Source organism: Eretmochelys imbricata, chromosome 3 (genome assembly GCF_965152235.1).
Source record: "Eretmochelys imbricata isolate rEreImb1 chromosome 3, rEreImb1.hap1, whole genome shotgun sequence".
Taxonomy (NCBI): domain Eukaryota; kingdom Metazoa; phylum Chordata; order Testudines; family Cheloniidae; genus Eretmochelys; species Eretmochelys imbricata.
In genome coordinates, this window is record NC_135574.1 from 121,533,987 (window position 1) to 121,554,935 (window position 20,949).

General features: G+C 40.8%; 1 protein-coding gene across 6 annotated transcripts in view; it reads left to right on the forward strand.

The window, feature by feature from the left end:
- MAP3K4 (mitogen-activated protein kinase kinase kinase 4) overlaps nt 1-20,949 on the forward strand; it is a 144,195-nt gene that overhangs the window by 91,075 nt on the left and 32,171 nt on the right. For 3 of the 6 annotated variants that reach the window (XR_013345670.1, XR_013345669.1, XM_077813299.1), the window contains exons 14-17: nt 7,825-7,903; nt 11,246-11,324; nt 17,870-17,966; nt 18,934-19,050. Coding sequence is in view for 4 of the 6 variants with exons in the window: in XM_077813299.1 (XP_077669425.1) it covers nt 7,825-7,903; nt 11,246-11,324; nt 17,870-17,966; nt 18,934-19,050 (372 nt within the window). In the remaining 2 variants the exon portion in view is untranslated. The remainder of the gene's footprint in view (nt 1-7,824; nt 7,904-11,245; nt 11,325-17,869; nt 17,967-18,933; nt 19,051-20,949) is intronic. The other 3 variants (XM_077813300.1, XM_077813301.1, XM_077813302.1) reach the window with 3 other exon arrangements.

Sequence of the window (20,949 nt, forward strand, 5' to 3'; positions counted from 1 at the left end):
GAATAATAGCTACTTCCCATATAAATGATTGGTGCTTCCATTCCTTTTATTTCCGTGAGATTTTCCATAGTAAAAGTACATAGCAAAGCACTACCCAAACTACTTAATGAGTTTTTCTTTCCAGACTCCTTGCCCTGAGTGTTAGCTGTCATGGAAGAGAGAGAGAAGAGATACCTGAGATAACTAGGGCCCAAACCATTCAAAGCTTTCAAATTAAGGGCTGACACCTTGATGAAAAATTACTGTTTGGTCAGGAATCAGTAAAGATGGCAGAGCATTAGTGCAGCATGCATTCGTTGGGGTGTCCTATTTAAAAGGGTGGTGATGTTGCGTGGTGAATTACTACATGTGCAGCATCTGATGACTTTTTCCTTCAGTGAGAGTTCTTTGTATTAATCCAGCCTGAAGGTGACAAAAATGTGGCTCACAAGTGACTAGATCTTCTTCTAACAGGAAAGGTTGGGCAGTCTTCTGACTAGATGACAATGATAGAAAGCATTTTGCCATTGTTTGATATTCAGGAACAACGAGAAATCTGCTAAGACCTTGGGACTATGTACTGTTTTGAATATCGGATGATAGGTGTCTTTGTATGAGGGTGTGGTCATTGTTCTTGGAGCGATTTCACGTGTCCTTTCCGCTTCAGTTGTGTGCATGCCCAGTATACCAAAGTCGGAAATTTTCCCTTAGTGGCATATGTGCGCCCTTTGTGGCCTTGTACTGCTGTGTGATGTATTTCTCTTTATACCACCCTCTGCCCTTTGTACCACCCTTGAGCCCTCTCAGTTCCTTCTTACTGCCCATGTTGGTAGTCTGAGTGTGTTGATTTGCTTTGCAAGTGTTTTCCCCATCAGGGAATTTGTTCTCTTGTATATAATTAGTGTACTCATCTATAGTTAGCTAGAGATTTAGAGTAAATTTCATTTGTTATTTTACTTAATTTTAATAGTGTGTTGATTCCCAAATGTTCTGTACTAACTCCGAGTACCTGGGCATGCCTCAATCTCTAGACTTCAAGGCTTACACCAGCTGCAATAAGTCTATGCTGGTGAGTGATCCTCATTCCAGGAGTCTAAAGTGCCCCAGGGAGGATCACATCAGTGGCTGTTGTCAGATCTGCAGGGACTTCAAGTCCTGGACTAGAAAGGGTAGGGAGGTGAGACTGCGTAACCTTTTCATGGAGTCCATCTTGCATCTACCATCTGAACCTTCCCCCTTAGGATAAGTACTGAGCACTTCTTCCATCAGAAGTGCTCCTCCAGACCTAGTATAGTCTCAGGACTGTTTCCCTTCCCTGAAGCCCAGGAAGGAGCATAAAAACCGTGCCTCAAAAGTATGTCTGGTTCCTCCACAAAATCGAGGTCTCTGGTACCATCTGCCAGCAAGCAAGCTGGACGGTGAGGTAGAGTGTCCTCCGATGATTGACAGGTCCCACTACCAACTTCGTCTTGTCCAGGGTTCTTGGCTCCATCACCAGTGGTGTTGAGACTGACCCCTACTGCTGTATCACCCCTTCAATGCCACAGCCTCGGGGGGGAACGTCGTGGTAATGACAACACTGAAGGCTTATGCTGTGGCATGAGATCTGCTATGTCTCTTGGTACTGGGTGCTCCAGCAGTACAGGAAACAAGTCATCCGGTACTGATATATTTTCAGTCTTTGTTGGAGTTACCTGCCAGTGAGGTCCAACCCTTGGTACTGGAGTAGCCAACTTCAGACAGTCCAGTACTGCCTTGCTTGGTGCCATCTAGAGGCAAGCCAAGTATGCTGTCCCTGGTATCAACATCTTTGGATACACATCAGCAGTCTTCAGCATTGCATAATACCACGTCTCCCTAGTTGGGTGACTCGGGTTTTTCTTCAGAGTCTGCTGTCGGCTCCTGTGCCCCTCACTCTTGGGATAAAAGGTGTCATTCACCTTCATCGAGAGGATTCTGCCCCTGGTATCTGACACAGGTGCCACAGTGGTCCAGGGACATGGCTCCTTGGGCTGATAGAGATTAGGCTCCAATACTCTACCATGGGATTTCCCCACCACCAACAGATCATCCCCAGTTCCTCTGCTCTCCAGATCTCTGAGCAAACGATGGGATGACTCACATGAGGAGCCTCAGGAAGTCTTCCAAGCCAGTACTGAGGAACAACCTTCCATGCCACAACCTACACCTGGGGAGGTATAGGAGAACTCCAGCTGAACCTTCTTTACCCTTGTCCTCCTTTTCATCTGATGAGATGGTGTTGTCTGGATTGTCCTCCTTTCTCCAGGATGACTGCAGGGCCTACTAAGAGCTCTTAAAAAGAGAGTTGCTTCCTCTCCAGATATCTGGGTTGAGGTAGTGCAAGAGAGTTCCAATAGACTGGTGGACGTACTGGGGTCAGCAGAGCCTTCCTGTCTTCTTCTACCTATAAATGAAGCCATACTAGAACCTACAAGATTGCTGTGGCAAACACCCTCTCTCTGTCACTGACAAGAGAACTGAGTGCAGGTATTATGTCCCTTCTCAGGGCTCTGAACATTTCTACACTCATATCTCACCAGGTTCTTTGGTTGTCTTGACAGTAAATGAAAGAGCGTTTCAGGGATGGCCATCTTTTACCCCAAGGGATAAAGAAGCAAAAAGACTCAACTTTTTCAGTAGAAAGATTTATTTCATTGTTGGCCTACATTTTCGTATCTCTAAAGAGCAAGTCTTGCTGGCAAGATATGATTACTATCTCTGGGATAATGTTCTCAGGGACAAGTAAACAGAGGATGCTAGATAAGAGTTCCTGGCCATCTTGGATGAGGATAAACTCATAGCTAGGACTTCTCGCCAAACTACGTAAGATGGGGAAGATTTGGCAACCAGAACTATTGCATCTGCAATAATGATACACACGTGTTCATGGCATCAATCTTCTGGTCTTCCACAGGAGGTCCAGCAGACTATACAGGATCTTTTTTGAGGGTCCCACCATATTCTCGCAGCAGACTGATGAGAAGCTTCACAGTCTCAAAGACTCCAGGGCTACATTGAAATCATTGGGGATTTACACTCCATTCCCTATAAAGAATTAATTTCTCCCTCAGTCGAACCAACAGTACCACCTTTCCTGCCTAGACAAGCTTGACTACTCCAGGAGCAAAGGGAAAAACTACAGGATGAGACCTCCACTTCCTCACTTTGTCTTCATCCAGTCCTTCTAGAGAACCCAGAAAGGCCAGACAATGTGTTTGATTACCTTGTTGAGGGGAAAATATCAGTATGTCTTGGGCGACTTTCTCCTATCCCTGTTTTTCACAACAGCTTATCCCACTTTCAGTGTGCTTTGGGCCTACATTACCACAGACCAGTGGGTTCTAAGCACAGTGGAACTGGGATAAACCCTTCAGATTTTCAGTCCTTCCCTGTCCCTCTTCAGAGACCTCCTCTGAGAGGTCCAGTCTCTCCTCCATAGAGCCATGGAGGAGGTTCCTCATTTCTACTGAGAAAAAAGGGTTTTATTCAAGTTACTCCCTGATTCCAAAGGCAAAAAAAGATCCCAGACTTATCCAAGATTTGTGAAATCTGAATAAATACCTAAGGAATATAAGGTTTCACATGGCCACCCCAGCTTCCATTATCCCCTCCCTCGATCCTGGCAACTGGTACTCTGCCATGGACTTGGACACACATTTCCATGCAGCTATTGATCAAAGCCACATGCTATTCCTAAGATTTCTGGTCAACAATACCCATTCTCAGTTTACAGTCCTGCACTTGGGCCTCTCTGGTGCTCTGAATATTTACAAAATGCATGGTAGTGGTGGCTGCATTCCTCAAAAAAGCAGAAGTGCAAGTATTTTCCTACCTTGACAATTGGCTGGTACGGTGTCAGTCCAAGAACCAGGTGGAATTCGGTGTAGCAGAACTCAGTGTTTTGAGGTCTGTTGATCAACAAGAGCTAGTCAGTCTTGAGTTCAGAGGACAGAGTTTATAGGGGCACTCTTGGTTTCTACAGTAGTCAGGACTTTCTAGCTCAAGCCAGATTCCAGGCAATGTTAACGATTTCCACAGATCTGAAAGTCCATCCAACCATAGCTGCAAGGAACTGCCTCAGACTTCTGGAAATGTGGCCTCATGCATGTACATGCTCTGTCATGCCAAACTTCGTCTCAGAAGGTTGTAAGCCTGGTTAAAGTCAGTGTACTACCTAGCTCATGACCCATTCGAGGTGTTGATTTGTGTGCCTGCAGGTGTGCTGCTGTTCTTGGACTGATGAATGGATGCAAACCTCTCACCTATGCCTAAAGAAAAGGAGTACTTGTGGCACCTTAGAGACTAACAAATTTATTTGAGCATAAGCTTTCGTGAGCTACAGCTCACTTCATTGGATGCATTCAGTGGAAAATACAGTGGGGAGATTTATATTTGTATATATGTATTTATATACATAGAGAACATGAAACAATGGGTGTTACCATACACACTGTAACGAGAGTGATCACTTAAGATGAGCAATTACCAGCGGGGGGGAGGGGGGGAGAGGAGGGAAAACCTTTTGTAGTGATAACCAGCAGTTGACAAGAACGTCTGAGGAACGGGGGTGGGGGGAGATAAACATGGGGAAATAGTTTTACTTTGTGTAATGACCTATCCACTCCCAGTCTCTATAAACACCTACAAGATCTCTATCAAGCATTCTTACAACTACAGTACCTATCTGCTCATTCTTCTCTTCCGCAGACTAAACATCCCCAGTTCCCTCAGCCTCTCCTCATAACTCATATGTTCCAGTCTCCTAATCATTTTTGTTGCCCTCCGCTGGACTCTTTCCAATTTTTCCACATCCTTCTTGTAGTGTGGGGCCCAAAACTGGACACAGTACTCTAGATGAGGCCTCACCAGTGTGAAATAGAGGGGAGCGATCACGTCTCTCGATCTGTTGGTCGATCTGCGATCACGTCCCTTGATCTAGGAAAATCTGAGCCCTATTATTATTATTACTAGCACTGGTCCTCCAGTCTATATCTGGGAAGTTAGTCTCCCGTGATCACGCAGTTTCCATTAGTATTTACTTCATTAAAAACATTAAAGTGGGCTCTGTCCATATCCAAATTAGATCCTGGCAGTCTATAGCACACCCCAAGCACTATCCCAGGGGAGGCTCTAGTAGTTTTCTTCCCCAATGTAATTTTTGCCCAGACGGACTCTGTCTTATCCATTCCATCGCTTCTTACTTCTTTACATTCTACCTCATCATTGATATACAATGCTACTCCACCACCTTTACCTTTATTTCTGTCTTTCCTAAACAGCACATACCCTTCAATACCTGTAGTCCAGTCATGACTACTATTCCACCATGTTTCTGTTATCCCTACAATATCTGGTTTCACTTCCTGCACCAGTAGCTCTAGTTCCTCCATTTTGTTACCTAAGCTCCTCACATTGGTGTACAAACATCTTAATTTTTGCTGTTTGGCCTCGCTCACATTCTGTACCCTATTAGGCACGGTCATTCTACAGCCAGTATAACATATTAGATTGGTATCCACGCTGCCCTTCCTCCTTATATACATTCTCCTACGCACGGCTGTATCCTTTCTTACTTCATTTTCTTCCCTCTCAATGCTAAAATCTGGCATGGAGATTACCTAGACATTTCCCAACCATCTCCCCCAAATTCCTAGTTTAAAGCTCTCTTAATCAGTTGTGCCAGCCTCCATCCTAGAAGTCTATTTCCTTCCCTGCTCAGATGAAGTCCATCCCGAGAGAACTGTCCATGAATGCCTCCCAGTGGCTATACATCCCAAAGCCCTCCTTATAGCACCACTGCCTAAGCCATCTGTTGATAGTCATACTCTTGTCACACCTTCGTTGCCCTTCTCTAGGAACAGGCAGAATCCCACTAAAGATCACCTGTGCCTTGATTTCCTTAAGCGTCTTCCCCAGCCTAGCATAGTCTCCCTTAATACTTTCCAGCGAGAATCTAGCCATATCATTTGTTCCCACATGAAGGATAATTAGGGGATTCTTTCCTGCTCCCTTTAGGATCCTTTTCAGCCTCAGGTCTACATCCCGTATCTTAGCACCTGGAAGACAGCACACCCTTCTATTCTCTGGATCAGCTCTGGTTACAGGCCTGTCTATTCTTCTCAGTAAAGAGTCCCCGATCACATAGAGCTGCCTTTTCCTGGTGATGGTGCTATTCTCCAGTCTATCCCCTGTTCCCTCTGGCTGCAAGTTCTTTCCATTCCTATTCTCCCTTGTAATCCTTTTCAACCCATCCTGTATCCTCCTGGGACTCATATTTGGTGTAGTCTCCATTGACTCTTCCTGTTTTCCTATAGGACTAGCCACTCTTCTCTTCTTCCTTGCCCTTCTACCTTCAGTGACCACCTGCTGAGCCCCTTCTTCATTTTCCAACTCGCAAACTTGTTCTTGAGCTCTGTTTCTCCTTCACTGGCTGTCTTTTCTTCTGCCTGGTTCTTTTAGTCACGTGCTTCCACTGACCACTTTCCTCACCCAGTCTGCCCTCAGAATTCCTCAGTCCTGCTTCCATCTGCAAGTCTGAGCTTTTCCCTTCAGATACCTCATGTCTTTGCTCCATAATCTGCTCGAACCCCTTTCTAAACTCAACCAGACTTTCCACCTGCCTCTCCAAACCTCGGATCTTTTCCTCCATCAGCTCTATCAGACAGCATTTCATGCAGACAAAACTCTTACCATGTACCCCCTCCAGGATCATGTACATACCGCAGCTTCCACATCCAGTCATCTTCATTGTGTCTTCCGCTACATGGGTCACTCCCACTGCTGCCTCTGTATCTGTCATTGCCTTCCCACTAAATCCTGTTAATCTGGGAAACACAAACCACACCAAAACACCACCACCCACAGCAAGAACAAACCCCCAACAAGCACCGCAAGACAAACTCCCACTGAAACTCCCCTGTTTACATCTCTGTTTGCTGGCTCCTGTGCCGCTGCAGCTGTCTATGCCGCTGCCTGACTGGCTGGCTACCTTTATAGGACCCCGAGTCAGAGAAGCCCCGCCCCCTAATCAGGGCTCAGCTTCTCTCCCAGCACAAAGCCCCTGCAAGCCTCCACACATACAAATAATACAAATACAAACCCAAATACAAATACCTTCTCCTAGCTAGCTCCTGTGCCTCTACAGCTGTCTATGGGGAATTGATATGTATTTCCTAAGATATTAGTGGGCTGAGGTGTATAACCAGGCCTGAGGAAGGTAGCCTACTATCTTCATTTGGGGACGTCTGTATTAAAAGTCCAGAACTCAGAATTTCATGTCCATTTATCACCTGGGTAAAGATTAACCCCTTGGCAAAAGCCAGATACTTCACTCTGTGCATAAATCCAAACTGTTATACAGAAATTTTGTTAACATATAAGCAAGTAAGCAGCAGTCATTGGGTATGTCTACATTGCAAAAATAAGCAATAAATAAATAAATAAAAAAACCCGCAACAGTGAGCCACAGAGCCTGGGTCCATTGACTTGGGCTTGCACTATGGGGTCAAAATAGTAGTGCAGACATTTGCGCGTGGGCTAGAGCCTGTGCTCTGAGATCCACCCCTGCCTTGCAGGGTTTCAGATCCTGGGCGCCAGCCTGAATCGGAATATCTGTGCTGCTGTCCTGTAGTGTGAGTCCTGCAAGCCCAAATCAGTTGACCTGGGCTCTGAGACTTGCTGCCATGGGTCTTTTTTTTCCTCTTTTCTTTTTTTTCCTCAATGTAGACATACCCTTAACCATGTATATTAGGATAAGTCACTAGAACTCATGTGACGTTTATGTAATTGTTTTTGGCTAATGAACAATTCTCTTCTGCTTGACAGGTGGGCAACACAAGGTTTTGATTTTCTTCAAGCCATCGAGCCAGCCTTTATTTCAGCTCTGCCTGAAGAGGATTTCTTGGTATGGAATTAATTGTTCTCCCATTGTAGCCCAACCTGCTTTCAGTTCAGTTTCAATCAATAAAAGTGTATTTGTCTGTCTGTTATCTGTTTTCTGTGCTCTTATGTCTGATTAATTATTGTTCCGAGACTGTTCTATATAAATCTAAATGCCTATTACTCTGATTTAGCTTGCAAAATTCTGAATAGTGCATGCTAATGACATCAATATACAAAAATATTAAAATTGTCATGTCAGGTTTCTGCAGTACTGAAACCTTTGTATAGTAACTACATTCACGACCTGGGATACTTGGCAGCAGTTTGCTGATGAGCTATTAATTTACACTCAACCTAATATTGCTTTCTATTGGATGATCAGAAATGTATCTTTAATAGCCCTAGTTCATGTATGGAGCAAACCTAAAACATTACAATCTAATTGTATTTCTTTAGAGCTAAATCATACTAAAGTACAAGATTTAAAATTTGAATCTTGCCTTGTTACTGTTAAATTATATGGTAGAGCATAGTTTGTGTTTGGTTTTGGTGGGCAGGGGTTGTTTTGTTTCTGTGAAACAGAATCCTGAAAGCTTTAGTTCTGTAATGTGGTATGTTCTAGGTCTGCAGTAGAGGTGAAAGTACAGTCCCCACAAAAGTAGCAGAACACAGAGAATAATATTGATGGGAATTGATTGTGTTCACTTTTATTTAGAGTCAGCTTTTCTTTGGAATTTTGACAGATACTTCCCCAGTTAATATTTCGTCTCTCAACTAGTGTGTCTGCATTTATTTAAAGAAAAGGACAGGTTACTCAAAGCCTGTCCCACAGTCAGTACTTTGCTATCACTGCAGCATTTTTCAGCTCTATTGTTTCAGGAGGGAAAAGAGCATTGATCCCTAGTGGCAACACGCTGTAGTTGAGCCACTGTTAATTAGGAGGCAGATCATTATGAACAAATTAAAGATACATTATGAAATACTAGGGTACAGTAATCTTATTAAATAAATAAAACTGAAACTCTAGCATTCATCCTTTTCCTTTAATATTATCTTTAAAACTAAACTGGCTATTAGCACAAAAATCCTGAAGTGGACTATTTTCCAATGTTTGCATTGCTGGGAAACATAGGGCTTTTAAAAAATTCCAGTTCTTTAAATGTGATCTTAATAAGCTTGAGTATTGTGCCTGATATGGCAGATAAGATGTAAAGTTCTAGCTTTAAAAACTAGCCCCAGCCTGTTATTTTTTTCCCAACTTTGATGCAGTTTCTAAAGTATCTATAACAGTTTGATGGATAGTACAAATATTTTATTAAATAATCTAATTGTAGTCCTGGCACCTTCTGATGTGATCTCTTCAGTTCTCAAGCTCAGGTGAATCTCAGAGACTTTGAGAAAATAAATATAAAGTGGTTTTTGTGCTTTACAATCATAGTATTCTTTCCTCTGAATGTGTATGGAACCAACACCTCAGCTAGCATTGTATAGTGTGAGAGCTATTTATGTGATAAAACCTAAACTCAAGGTTCTGACCACTTTTGGTCGTTGAAAGATAACTTGGCAGTTTTGCAAAAAGTGGGATTTGCAATGGGAACTGCACACAAACATCAGAAGAATACTCCAGTAACATTCAGGATAGCTGAGCTAAATTCAGACCCGGTGTAAACAGAAAACGACTGAGTTGAAGTTAGTGGAGGTTGTGCCATCTTACACCTGGTTTCAATTTAATAGATTTTTACGGTCAGATGGGACCATTATGCTCTAGTCTTATCTCCCGTATAACACAGGCCATAGAACTTCACAGAGAAATCCCTGTGGCAACCTCAAACTCTCTGTTTTGAGCTTTTATATATATATATTAGAAAGACATTTATCTTGATTTAAAGATTTAAAGTCTTCAAGTGATGGAGAATCTATCACATTCCTTGATATTTTCTTCCAGTGGTTAATTACCCTTACTGTTAAAATACATCAGTTTACTGGGGTCTCAATTTGTCTAGCTTCAGTTTCCATTATTATGCCTTTGAATTGCAAGAGGAATTTTAGCAAGGTGGAAGAATGTTTGTCTATATTTATGACCCTCACCGCAGTTGTAACTGAGCACATTAAAAACATTAATAATTTTATCCCCAGAAAATACCTGTAAGATAGGGAAGCATTAGTACTCCTGTTTTACAGATGAGGAAACTGAAATATAGAAAGATTAAGTAACATGTCCAACTTCTCTCACACAGTGTGTAGCAAGCTGGGAGTTGAATTCAATCCCCTGCATCCCAGTTCAGTACCTTAGTCCCACAAGACCATCCTTTCTCGAGAGAATTGCTGATGTTGTGGGTGAACAGAAGAGGGTCTCCTCTTATGCTAACAACAGCAATTTTTCTGGGTCAGTGTTGAGCACTATATCTCAGAGTGAACAGTATCTTTGAATGTCAGCCAGGTCTAATGCTTATCTCTGTGACATAGAACCCCCCCTTTTTTTTTTTAAGAAGATAACGAAAATAAAGCAGTTTATTCAGTAAACGTGATACTTAATTTTATGGTCTTTGTCAATGCTTGCATATAATTCCTACTAGCATTATAGTGTAGAGGGGCTGTTTTGTTATATATCGTTCATGCAGTGTTGTTATAGCCATATTAGTCCCAGGATATTAGGAGAGAGAAGATGGGTGAGGTAATACCTTTTATTGGACCAACATCTGTTGGTGAGAGAGACAAGCTTTTGAACTTACATAGAGGTCTTCTTCAGGTCTGGTCAGGTTTCCCAGATCTGAAGAAGAGTGCTGTATAAGTTTGCAGGCTTCTCTCTCTCACCAACAGAAGTTGGTACAATAAAAGATATTACCTCACCCAGCTTCTTTCTATCATTGTTCAGTCTTTTTAACTACTTAATTCTGGCAAGTCTATTGCAGAGAGGAGTGTCTAGCAATGAAATCCTAACTTTTGGCTCCAGAGATTTAACTTAATGGAATAGATCGAAGAGTCGTATTGCACGTGACAGACTATGCATGTATTAGTACATTTTAAGCAATAACACCCTGCCTGTGTTGACTTCACCCCAGGATAATTGCCTGTTAGAGAAATCATGTTGCAGTCATTGTCTAAACTACCTCATACATTTACAAATATATTTCAGTTAGCAGCATACATAACTATATAGATCATATCTGTGGTGAAGAAACAAATTTTGGAGATTTCGGATTTTTATGTCTGAAGACAAATTTAAAGGCTTGATCAAAATTGGAAAAACTAGTAAGCCAAATTTTCTTCAAATCTAGATAAATGACTTTTTTTGGGGGGGAGGGCAATTATCTTGTTTCGTGTACAATATCATAACTTTTTTGTTGTTGTTTCCCTCTCCTAGAGTTTACAAGCTCTGATGAATGAATGCATCGGCCATGTAATTGGAAAACCTCACAGTCCTGTTACAGGTTTGTACATTGGTAAGACAGCAGTTACTGGCATTACTTCTGGAACCTAGCTACTGTAGTTTGTATAAATAAGTTTGAAAAATAACAATTTGATTGCAAGTTCATTTTAAAACATTAAAGTTAACAATAAAAAGGTACTTTTAAAGCTTTTCCTGGTTGTTCTTATATGAACATTACTATCTGATTTCAGAGTAGCAGCCATGTTAGTCTGTATCCGCAAAAAGAGAAGGAGTACTTGTGGCACCTTTGAGACTAAAATTCGTTAGTCTCTAAGGTGCCACAAGTACTCCTTTTCTTATTACTGTCTGAGTCATCATTAAACTGTGGAAGTGTTAACACAAGTAATGTATAAAATGACAACAGTCCATATTTTCAAGTAATTTTTTTTATAAAGTAAATCACTCAGGTGATTCCTCTGACTAAGGGCAAGTCTACACTACAAAATTAAGTAGACCTAAGTTATGTTGACATACAGTCACTGCAGTAATTAAATCGCTTTTGCATGTCTATGCTATGCACCTTGTGTTGGCAGTGTGCATTCTCACCAGGAGCAGTGCACCGATTTAACTGTAAATGTGGGACAGCTTCTGTAAGGCAGCAACAGTCGATGTAAGCAACACAGTGTCTACTCTGACACTGCATCAACCTAAGTGCTACGCCTCTCACAGAGGTAGAGTTATTAAGTCGGTGTAATGGGGGAGTTACATTGGTGGAAGCTACATTTTAGTGAAGACACTTACAGAGTTAGGTCGATGTAAGGTGCCTGTAGTGTAGACCAAGGCTAATTAGTGTCCTTAAATGGCTCCCAATAGAGTCCCATCAAGTCTTCTGAAGAAAATATTATGGCTGTGAGGAGTTATAGCTTTGGGGAAAGTCAGGGCTGTATAAAGGCCTCACTGTAGTTGATGCCATTGCAGATAAGAATAGAAAAGTGAAAGGGTGGCTACAGCAGAATTTCAGATTCAAGTCAGAGGCAAATGTTTGTAAGAGCAAGCTAGTTATTCTAATACAGTGTATTATCCAGTTGGGGGGCTTGTCTGCAATGGCAAGTCACTGCGTGGAAAGTCAGGGTCTGAATCTACAGAGCAGCTGTTTGCCACATAGTAATGTCTTGTGTGGATACTGCTAAAATGCATTGAAAGCCAAGCCATATTCCAGGACGTTAGTGCACTGTAGCAATGTCCACAAGTGACATTATTGTGCGGCAAGCTGGTACACTGTAGATTTATATCCTGGATTGCTGCACAGTAACTTGCCATGTAGACAAGCTCGAGTGATTTGATGTGTTCTGTGGATCAATTTCCTTGCAGTGCATTTTTGACTTGTTTATTTTTATATTACATTGAAGGTCTGTAGACACAGGTGATAATGCAGATATTAAAACTGTTTGAAAAGAAGCTTTAAAATGTTCCTTGTTGCTTGATCCCCGTTAACACAAAACAAAAATTTTACTAGATCTAAAATGAGCTACTTCCCATGTGGGCTCATAACCTCCACTGAAGTGTTAAATATGGCATTGTATCCTTGTTTACAAATCTACTTCTTGCCTAAAGTTACTATTTTCATTCCCAATAGATATATATTTCCATGTAGTGAGTGTCATAAAATTAAGTTAATTTATTTTTTAAAAGACAAATGTTAATATTACATTAGTTTGCATTGAACATCTATTGGTTCTAAATATTTTCATAAATAAGATTATCTAATGACTAATGAATGAGTCTGATTACATTTATTTTGGTTTAGTATTAAAAATGAATTCTATTTATTTGTTAAAATAATCATATTCAGACATGATTCTGGATAAAGAGTATACAGCAATACGTTTGTAATTATCTACAAGGGGAAATAGGTTGGAAACCATCTGAAAGAGCCGAAGTTAAATGTCAATCTGTGTAAAATGTTGATACTGTAGCTGCAGGCTATTGTGAATATCTTTATTAATTGTATGGCCTAGGAAAAAGCAGTGTGATTCTTTCTTAAAATGTAGATTAGAAGAAGAATTGCCAAATATGTAATTCAGTGCATCTAAAATTATAATCAACTATATTATTGACTCAGAACTTTAAATTGAATTAAGCAAATGTTAATTGCAAAGCTTTTCTTTGTTGTTTCTATTCAGTAGTGTTGCTACAACAATAGAGATGTGACATTCTGTTAGGCTTTAAATGCAACCAAACTGCCTTGCCAACAGAGTATTTCTGATTGTACCTGGAACTCTTGTAACCTTCTTGTGATTTGTCAAGGTTAAAAATGTCCTTTGTTAAAAAGGTAAACTTCTGTGTTGTGGGATTTCATGCATGAGGAATATTAACTTTTTTTTCATACATATGTTTCTGTCTTATGTCCTTGTAGGAGACTTCTGTGCTGATGTCCGGTGCAGTACTTTCAGTATCTTTGTTAGATTCCGGAAGATATAACTTCCAAAATCATTTTGGCTGCTTACTGCCCACACTGCAATTATTATTTCATTTTAGCACCATTGTTGTGGTTAGGAATGCGATCTAGTAATTTCTCTCATTTCCCACCTCCTTGCCAGTGCAATGAGTCATTGTTAGACATTCATAACTCTCATTTTTCCTGAAGTTGCATACTGGTCCCTCATGTTTTCACATAGTCTTGACACACTTCACACGTGTTAAGGGACAACATGGAGTGGGGCGCACCTGTTGGTTTTGAAATCATAAGCAGCTCTTCCATGCCATGATGAATGAGGGCAAATGGGTTTAGATGGCAGGGGGAATGAAGGGATCAGAGAAAAACAGGAGAAGGAAGAAGTGTGGGTATTGTGTAAAGTACAGAGAAGTGGCATTGGGAAGAGAGAAAGTAACAGGGTTGAGCTGAAGATATCATACATGGAGGGAGGGAAGCAAAAGTAGTACAACTGGAAGAAAAAGCATTATCTCTTTGTTTTAAGTTCAGTGAATTTAATATCAAAATAGAACACTTATTTGCAAGTAACAAAAAAAATAAAAAAACTTTATTACAGTATCTGTGTTCAAATGACTGTGACTGTAAACGGTACAAGGTTCAGTGTGTGTGTGTAAGTCTTTGCAGTATTGGGATAAAACACTGGGTTTAATGTACAGAAAGATAGATAGAGATACACAGATATCTAACTTCTTTAAAAAGGAATCAGAGTAACAGCCGTGTTAGTCTGTATTCGCAAAAAGAAAAGGAGTACTTGTGGCACCTTAGAGACTAACCAATTTATTTGAGCATGAGCTTTCGTGAGCTACAGCTCACTTCATCGGATGCATACCGTGGAAACTGCAGCAGACTTTATATATACACACAGCATTTGCTCAAGAAACTTCCTGAAAAAGCACAAGATCAAATCCGCACAGACACACCCCTGGAACCCCGACCTGGGATATTCTATCTACTACCCAAGATCCATAAACCTGGAAATCCTGGGCGCCCCAACATTTCAGGCATTGGCACCCTGACAGCAGGATTGTCTGGCTATGTAGACTCCCTCCTCAGGCCCTACGCTACCAGCACTCCCAGCTACCTTCGAGACACCACTGACTTCCTGAGGAAACTTCAATCCATCGGTGATCTTCCTGATAACACCATCCTGGCCACTATGGATGTAGAAGCCCTCTACACCAACATTCCACACAAAGATGGACTACAAGCCGTCAGGAACACTATCCCCGATAATGTCACGGCTAACCTGGTGGCTGAACTTTGTGACTTTGTCCTTACCCATAACTATTTCACATTTGGGGACAATGTATACCTTCAGATCAGCGGCACTGCTATGGGTACCCGCATGGCCCCACAGTATGCCAACATTTTTATGGCTGATTTAGAACAATGCTTCCTCAGCTCTCGTCCCCTAAAGCCCCTACTCTACTTGCGCTATATTGATGACATCTTCATCATCTGGACCCATGGAAAAGAAGCCCTTGAGGAATTCCACCATGATTTCAACAATTTCCATCCCACCACCAACCTCAGCCTGGTCCAGTCCACACAAGAGATCCACTTCCTGGACACTACAGTGCTAATAAACAATGGTCACATAAACACCACCCTATACCGGAAACCTACTGACCGCTATTCCTACCTGCATGCCTCCAGCTTTCACCCTGACCACACCACATGATCCATCGTCTACAGCCAAGCTCTGCGATACAACCGCATTTGCTCCAACCCCTCAGACAGAGACAAACACCTACAAGATCTCTGTCAAGCTTTCTTACAACTACAATACCCACCTGCAGAAGTAAAGAAACAGATTGGTAGAGCCAGAAGAGTTCCCAGAAGTTACCTACTACAGGACAGGCCTAACAGAAAATAACAGAACGCCACTAGCCGTCACCTTCAGCCCCCAACTAAAACCCCTCCAACGCATTATTAAGGATCTACAACCTATCCTAAAGGATGACCCAACACTCTCACAAATCTTGGGAGACAGGCCAGTCCTTGCCTACAGAGAGCCCCGCAACCTGAAGCAAATACTCACCAACAACCACATACCACACAACAGAACCACTAACCCAGGAACTTATCCTTGCAACAAAGCCCGTTGCCAATTGTGCCCACATATCTATTCAGGGGACACCATCACAGGGCCTAATAACATCAGCCACACTATCAGAGGCTCGTTCACCTGCACATCCACCAATGTGATATATGCCATCATGTGCCAGTAATGCCCCTCTGCCATGTACATTGGTCAAACTGGACAGTCTCTACGTAAAAGAATAAATGGACACAAATCAGATGTCAAGAACTATAACATTCATAAACCAGTCGGAGAACACTTCAATCTCTCTGGTCACGCAATCACAGACATGAAGGTCGCTATCTTAAAACAAAAAAACTTCAAATCCAGACTCCAGCGAGAAACTGCTGAATTGGAATTCATTTGCAAATTGGATACTATTAATTTAGGCTTAAATAGAGACTGGGAGTGGCTAAGTCATTATGCAAGGAAGCCTATTTCCTCTTGTTTTTTCCTACCCCCCCCCCCCCCCCCGAGATGTTCTGGTTTAACTTGGATTTAAACTTGGAGAGTGGTCAGTTTGGATGAGCTATTACCAGCAGGAGAGTGAGTTTGTGTGTGTATGGGGGTGGGTTTTTGGAGGGGGGTGAGGGAGTGAGAGAACCTGGATTTGTGCAGGAAATGGCCTAACTTCATTATCATGCACATTGTGTAAAGAGTTGTCACTTTGGATGGGCTATCACCAGCAGGAGAGTGAATTTGTGTGGGGGGGTGGAGGGTGAGAAAACCTGGATTTGTGCTGGAAATGGCCTAACCTGATGATCACTTTAGATAAGTTATTACCAGCAGGACAGTGGGGTGGGAGGAGGTATTGTTTCATATTCTCTGTGTATATATAAAGTCTGCTGCAGTTTCCACGCTATGCATCCGATGAAGTGAGCTGTAGCTCACGAAAGCTCATGCTCAAATAAATTGGTTAGTCTCTAAGGTGCCACAAGTACTCCTTTTCTTTTTTTTCTTTTTTTTTTTTTAAAAGGAAGTGTCCAACTTTCTGGTCAGTTGCACAGCATTAATTGTTCATTTTGGTTGCTGGGAGGTATGTTTCTTATTCTGGCAGGGTAGCTTTCTCCTGTTGTGATCCCCTGTCTGCAGATCACGTATCAAATACGTAGTTTGAAAGAATAATGTGCAGTGTCCTTCTCGAGGCTAGAGCTAGGGTTCATTTTATTATACATCACACCAACAGTTTGGGTTGTAAATTTACAAGGGAGTCAGCTACTTTTCTGTCCACATAACCCTTACCCCACTCTGTGCTTTCCTTTAGAATGGAATAGTTAATGTACAATAAATACTATTTAGAATAACCCAGTGAAGTGTTCTGTGCTCTTCGTATAAGCTCTTAGATTCACAGTGAAACTAGTTTAGAGATGAGACTAATGTTCATTTTGGTTAAAACAATGGTTTTAGCATGCATATGAGCCCAAAATACTGAAACACTTGCAAATGCTGCTTTAGCCATGACTGAATGCACAGTACTGATCAAACTATTTATTTAGCTTACTGCATATATGCATGGCATTTGACTTGCATGCTTTACTTTTTATAGTTGTCCAGAAAATTAATATTTCTGGTGCCAAGAGCATCGTATAAAGCAGTAGTGTTGGCATTATTCAGTTTTTAACATTTTGTTTATTTACTGCATAAAAAAGTAATAAATTAACACTTTCCTGTGAAGTTGAAAAAATGAAAATACAGTTACAGTATTTTCATTAGATGCACATCCTGTTACAGCTATTTTTTCATTCCCTTGATTGTTTTTAATGGCTGTTTATATTTTTTAGAAATCTGATGCTGAAAGTTACTAGTATGATTAGTATTACTTTATAAGTGATTTATTTTAAATGAGTTTTTTGGGTTTTGTATATACAAAATCAATAAAATATTTTGATGTAAATAGAAGCTGAACTTATATTATGTAATTGATTAATTTGTGGGGGGATCTTTAACAAAATCACAACAGTATTATTTTTAAAAATTTTTCATAACAGGTGTTTTTCTGACATTATAATAATATCTATGTGTTGACTTTTACCATTTGCAGCTATTCATCGAAACAGTCCTCGTCCTGTGAAGGTACCTCGATGCCACAGTGATCCACCAAATCCCCATCTTATCATCCCAACTCCTGAAGGGTTCAGGTATTCAGCACTTGTCCAGATTCTTAAGTGTCAGCTTTCTCCTCTTTCACTGAAAGTTTGATGTTACTGAAGCTGTTCGTTTAACTCAGGAAACTGAATATAGTTTCTCTAAAAATTTGTTCTGATAAAGCCAATACTTCTGTTTTTGCAAGAGGAAAATCAAGGAGGTTTTTAAAAAAGAGTAAAAGAAATCTGTATTTTCAAGGCATGCTTTTGGAGATGATGCATTTTCTCATTTGTTTAATGCTCTTATTGCTGCATGCTTTCCAACTTTAAAGTCATTCTTTGTTTCCTTCTTTACAAAATTGCTTGGGGAAAAGAATATTTTATAATGAGATTCAGTATTTTAAATACTGGTAGTTAACTAGCTTTTCCCCTTCCCCTGAGTGAGTGAGCGAGCGAGCGTGTAATGCCTCTGACTTTGCTTCTGTAGTTTAGTTTACATGAGATTTTTCAAAGATAACACCCTTGAATATGGTGGCATTTCTGTATCTTAGTGTTAAATAATTTTTAAACTATATTCACATAATTGTTCCCCATTAAAAGTTTTGGTCTCGAAATAGGGCTAAAATATTTTTGAAAAGCTTCCAAACTAATTTTGCCATAGAGCCTTCCACATAAACAAAATAAAGGGCTATATTTTCAAAGGGGATGTTGCCCAGCCTCAGAATATGGATCCACATTTTTTCAAAGCCTGGTATTTACACACACAAATTGGGAGCTATTCTAGAGGTAACTTGAAATGTTGGTCTCTTAACATATTAGGTGATTGTTTGCCCATTGACTACTCTGCTTCTAAAACTTTTGGGACCAAATTTATTTTACCAAAAAAAACCCTTTCCCCCCACATGAATAAACTTTAAAAATCGACACTGTTTTTGATTGTTTCACTATCTTATTTTTAAATTAAATTTTCAACTCCATCCACTTTTTCAACTGTTTCCTGAAGTCTTTCTTCTCATCGCAGCACGCGGAGTGTCCCTTGTGATGTACGGAACCATTGCAGCGCTGCTGTCAGTCGCCCCGCTCCCATCGGTAGCGACTCAGCTCAACCAAAACCTGTCAGCAGTGCAAATGATACCAGGTAGTTCCACTCCGCAACGCAGAAGTCTCATTTCTGTTTACATCACCCATGCAAATTGCTCCCATTAAATACATTCCATTAGATAATTTAAACAGTGAAAGTCCATCCCGTCATGTGCTCTGTTCGAGTGGCTTCTTCATCTGTGTTCGACTTATGTGAAATTATTATACTATAGAAGTGCATGTTTATAAGTCTGCACTGAGATGCACAAGATGGTAATTTGAACATACAGTTTTGACCTTACATATTGGTCAAAAGACTATACATTAATTCATGCAGTAAAAATACTCATGCAGTTAACATATGCCATTCAGTTCCTCAGTAAATTAGCTTTGATAGGTTATTAGTAATTGGTAAATGTTCCACTGCACATGTATTTCTCAAGGAGGTTTTAATATGCAAATTAATCAGTTTATTGTTTACAATTAAACTGTAAGAATTTTTAATATAATACAGAACTGGAAGGAAATTATTTTTAGTGAAGAAAAATACTTGTGAAAGTTTCCTGGTGGCAAATACAGAGTACTACAAATAAGTTTTGTGGGTGGATTTCTACCTGTGGTTTCTTATACCTGTGCAGAATAAGAACACGACCAAAGATGCCTTTCATGTTTCAGAGCAGTGACATTTTCAAAAAATGTCAATAAATTGCTGGACAAATCTATTCCAGTACCTTCCCATTATCAGGCTTGCAACATTGGTGTCACATTTTAATTTGTCCCCTCACATCTGGCCACTGCCAAATGCTGTTTGTTCCTCCATGGTTTCTAAGTCTGCTTTTTCCTCTGCATCCTGACCACAAAAATCCTTGTTGATGTCTTGGTAATCTCTTGCCTCATCTATCGCAATCTTATCTTTTCTGGCCTCTCCTTACTCCCCCGCAGTCCATCCAAATAGTTGCTAAAGTTGTCCTCCTCTCCTATGATTGCTGTCACTTGCTCCTCCTTGCGTTGTGCATCAAGTTTAAACTCCTTGTTCTCATGTTCAAGTGTCATTCTACTCCCTCTCTGTACCTTCCATTCAAGCCCTTCTTATATCCTTTCCATCCCTCTCCCCTCCACTCTTTCCCCTCGTATATTTCTCCCATGTCCATGTTCAGGCTTCTTTCCCCTTGCTTCCTGTGTCTGGTGTAATCACATACGTACTGTATGCTAATTGACCACACCTTATCCCCACAAAAATCCTGCATTGCTTTGAGTTTAGACCGGCTGTATTACATCATAATTGTGTTTGTGACAGATATAGCAATTTCCTGCAATATCCTGAACAAACCTTATTGAATTAAGTTTAAGTAATTTAGAAGTTCATTTTATTAAAAATGCAAATGTTTGTGTTACTGTGGGATTGTATGTAACGTCCCTAGGAAGGAGACATGACTAATGTAAACCCTGAGAAGTGTTATCAGCTTCAAAGGACTGTTTGAAACATGCGTCAGAATGAACTTCTAAAGTTAAGCAGGTTTCCCAGGAAATCTCTAGTGGGGGGTGACAGCGGATATAACTTCTCCAGTTTTGCAAGAACTTAGCCTTTTGAAGCTTCACCCAGTGGGAAGGGACCTTTATCAGCTAATAACCTGTTACATGAGGACAAGATCAGAGGCCCAAAGGAGTGACTTACAGATTCATGGGTGTTCTTATTCTGAGCTAAGGTGGTTATGTACATCACAGAAGAACCTCTGGGTGCAGTTTTGAAGGCCTGTTCACCTGCCAGAGCCCTTGTTGGAGTTGGGGTGATCTCTGGTAAATTTATTAGAATGCATGTAGTTTTTTATTGTTATGTTTTCTCTGTAATGCTTTCACTTTAAGAATAAATGTTCTTGCTTGGGAAAAGCTGTGTGGTGGTTTATAACGGTGGATAATTATGCTATTGACAGCCTCTGAAGAGAAAGCAAATCAGGCC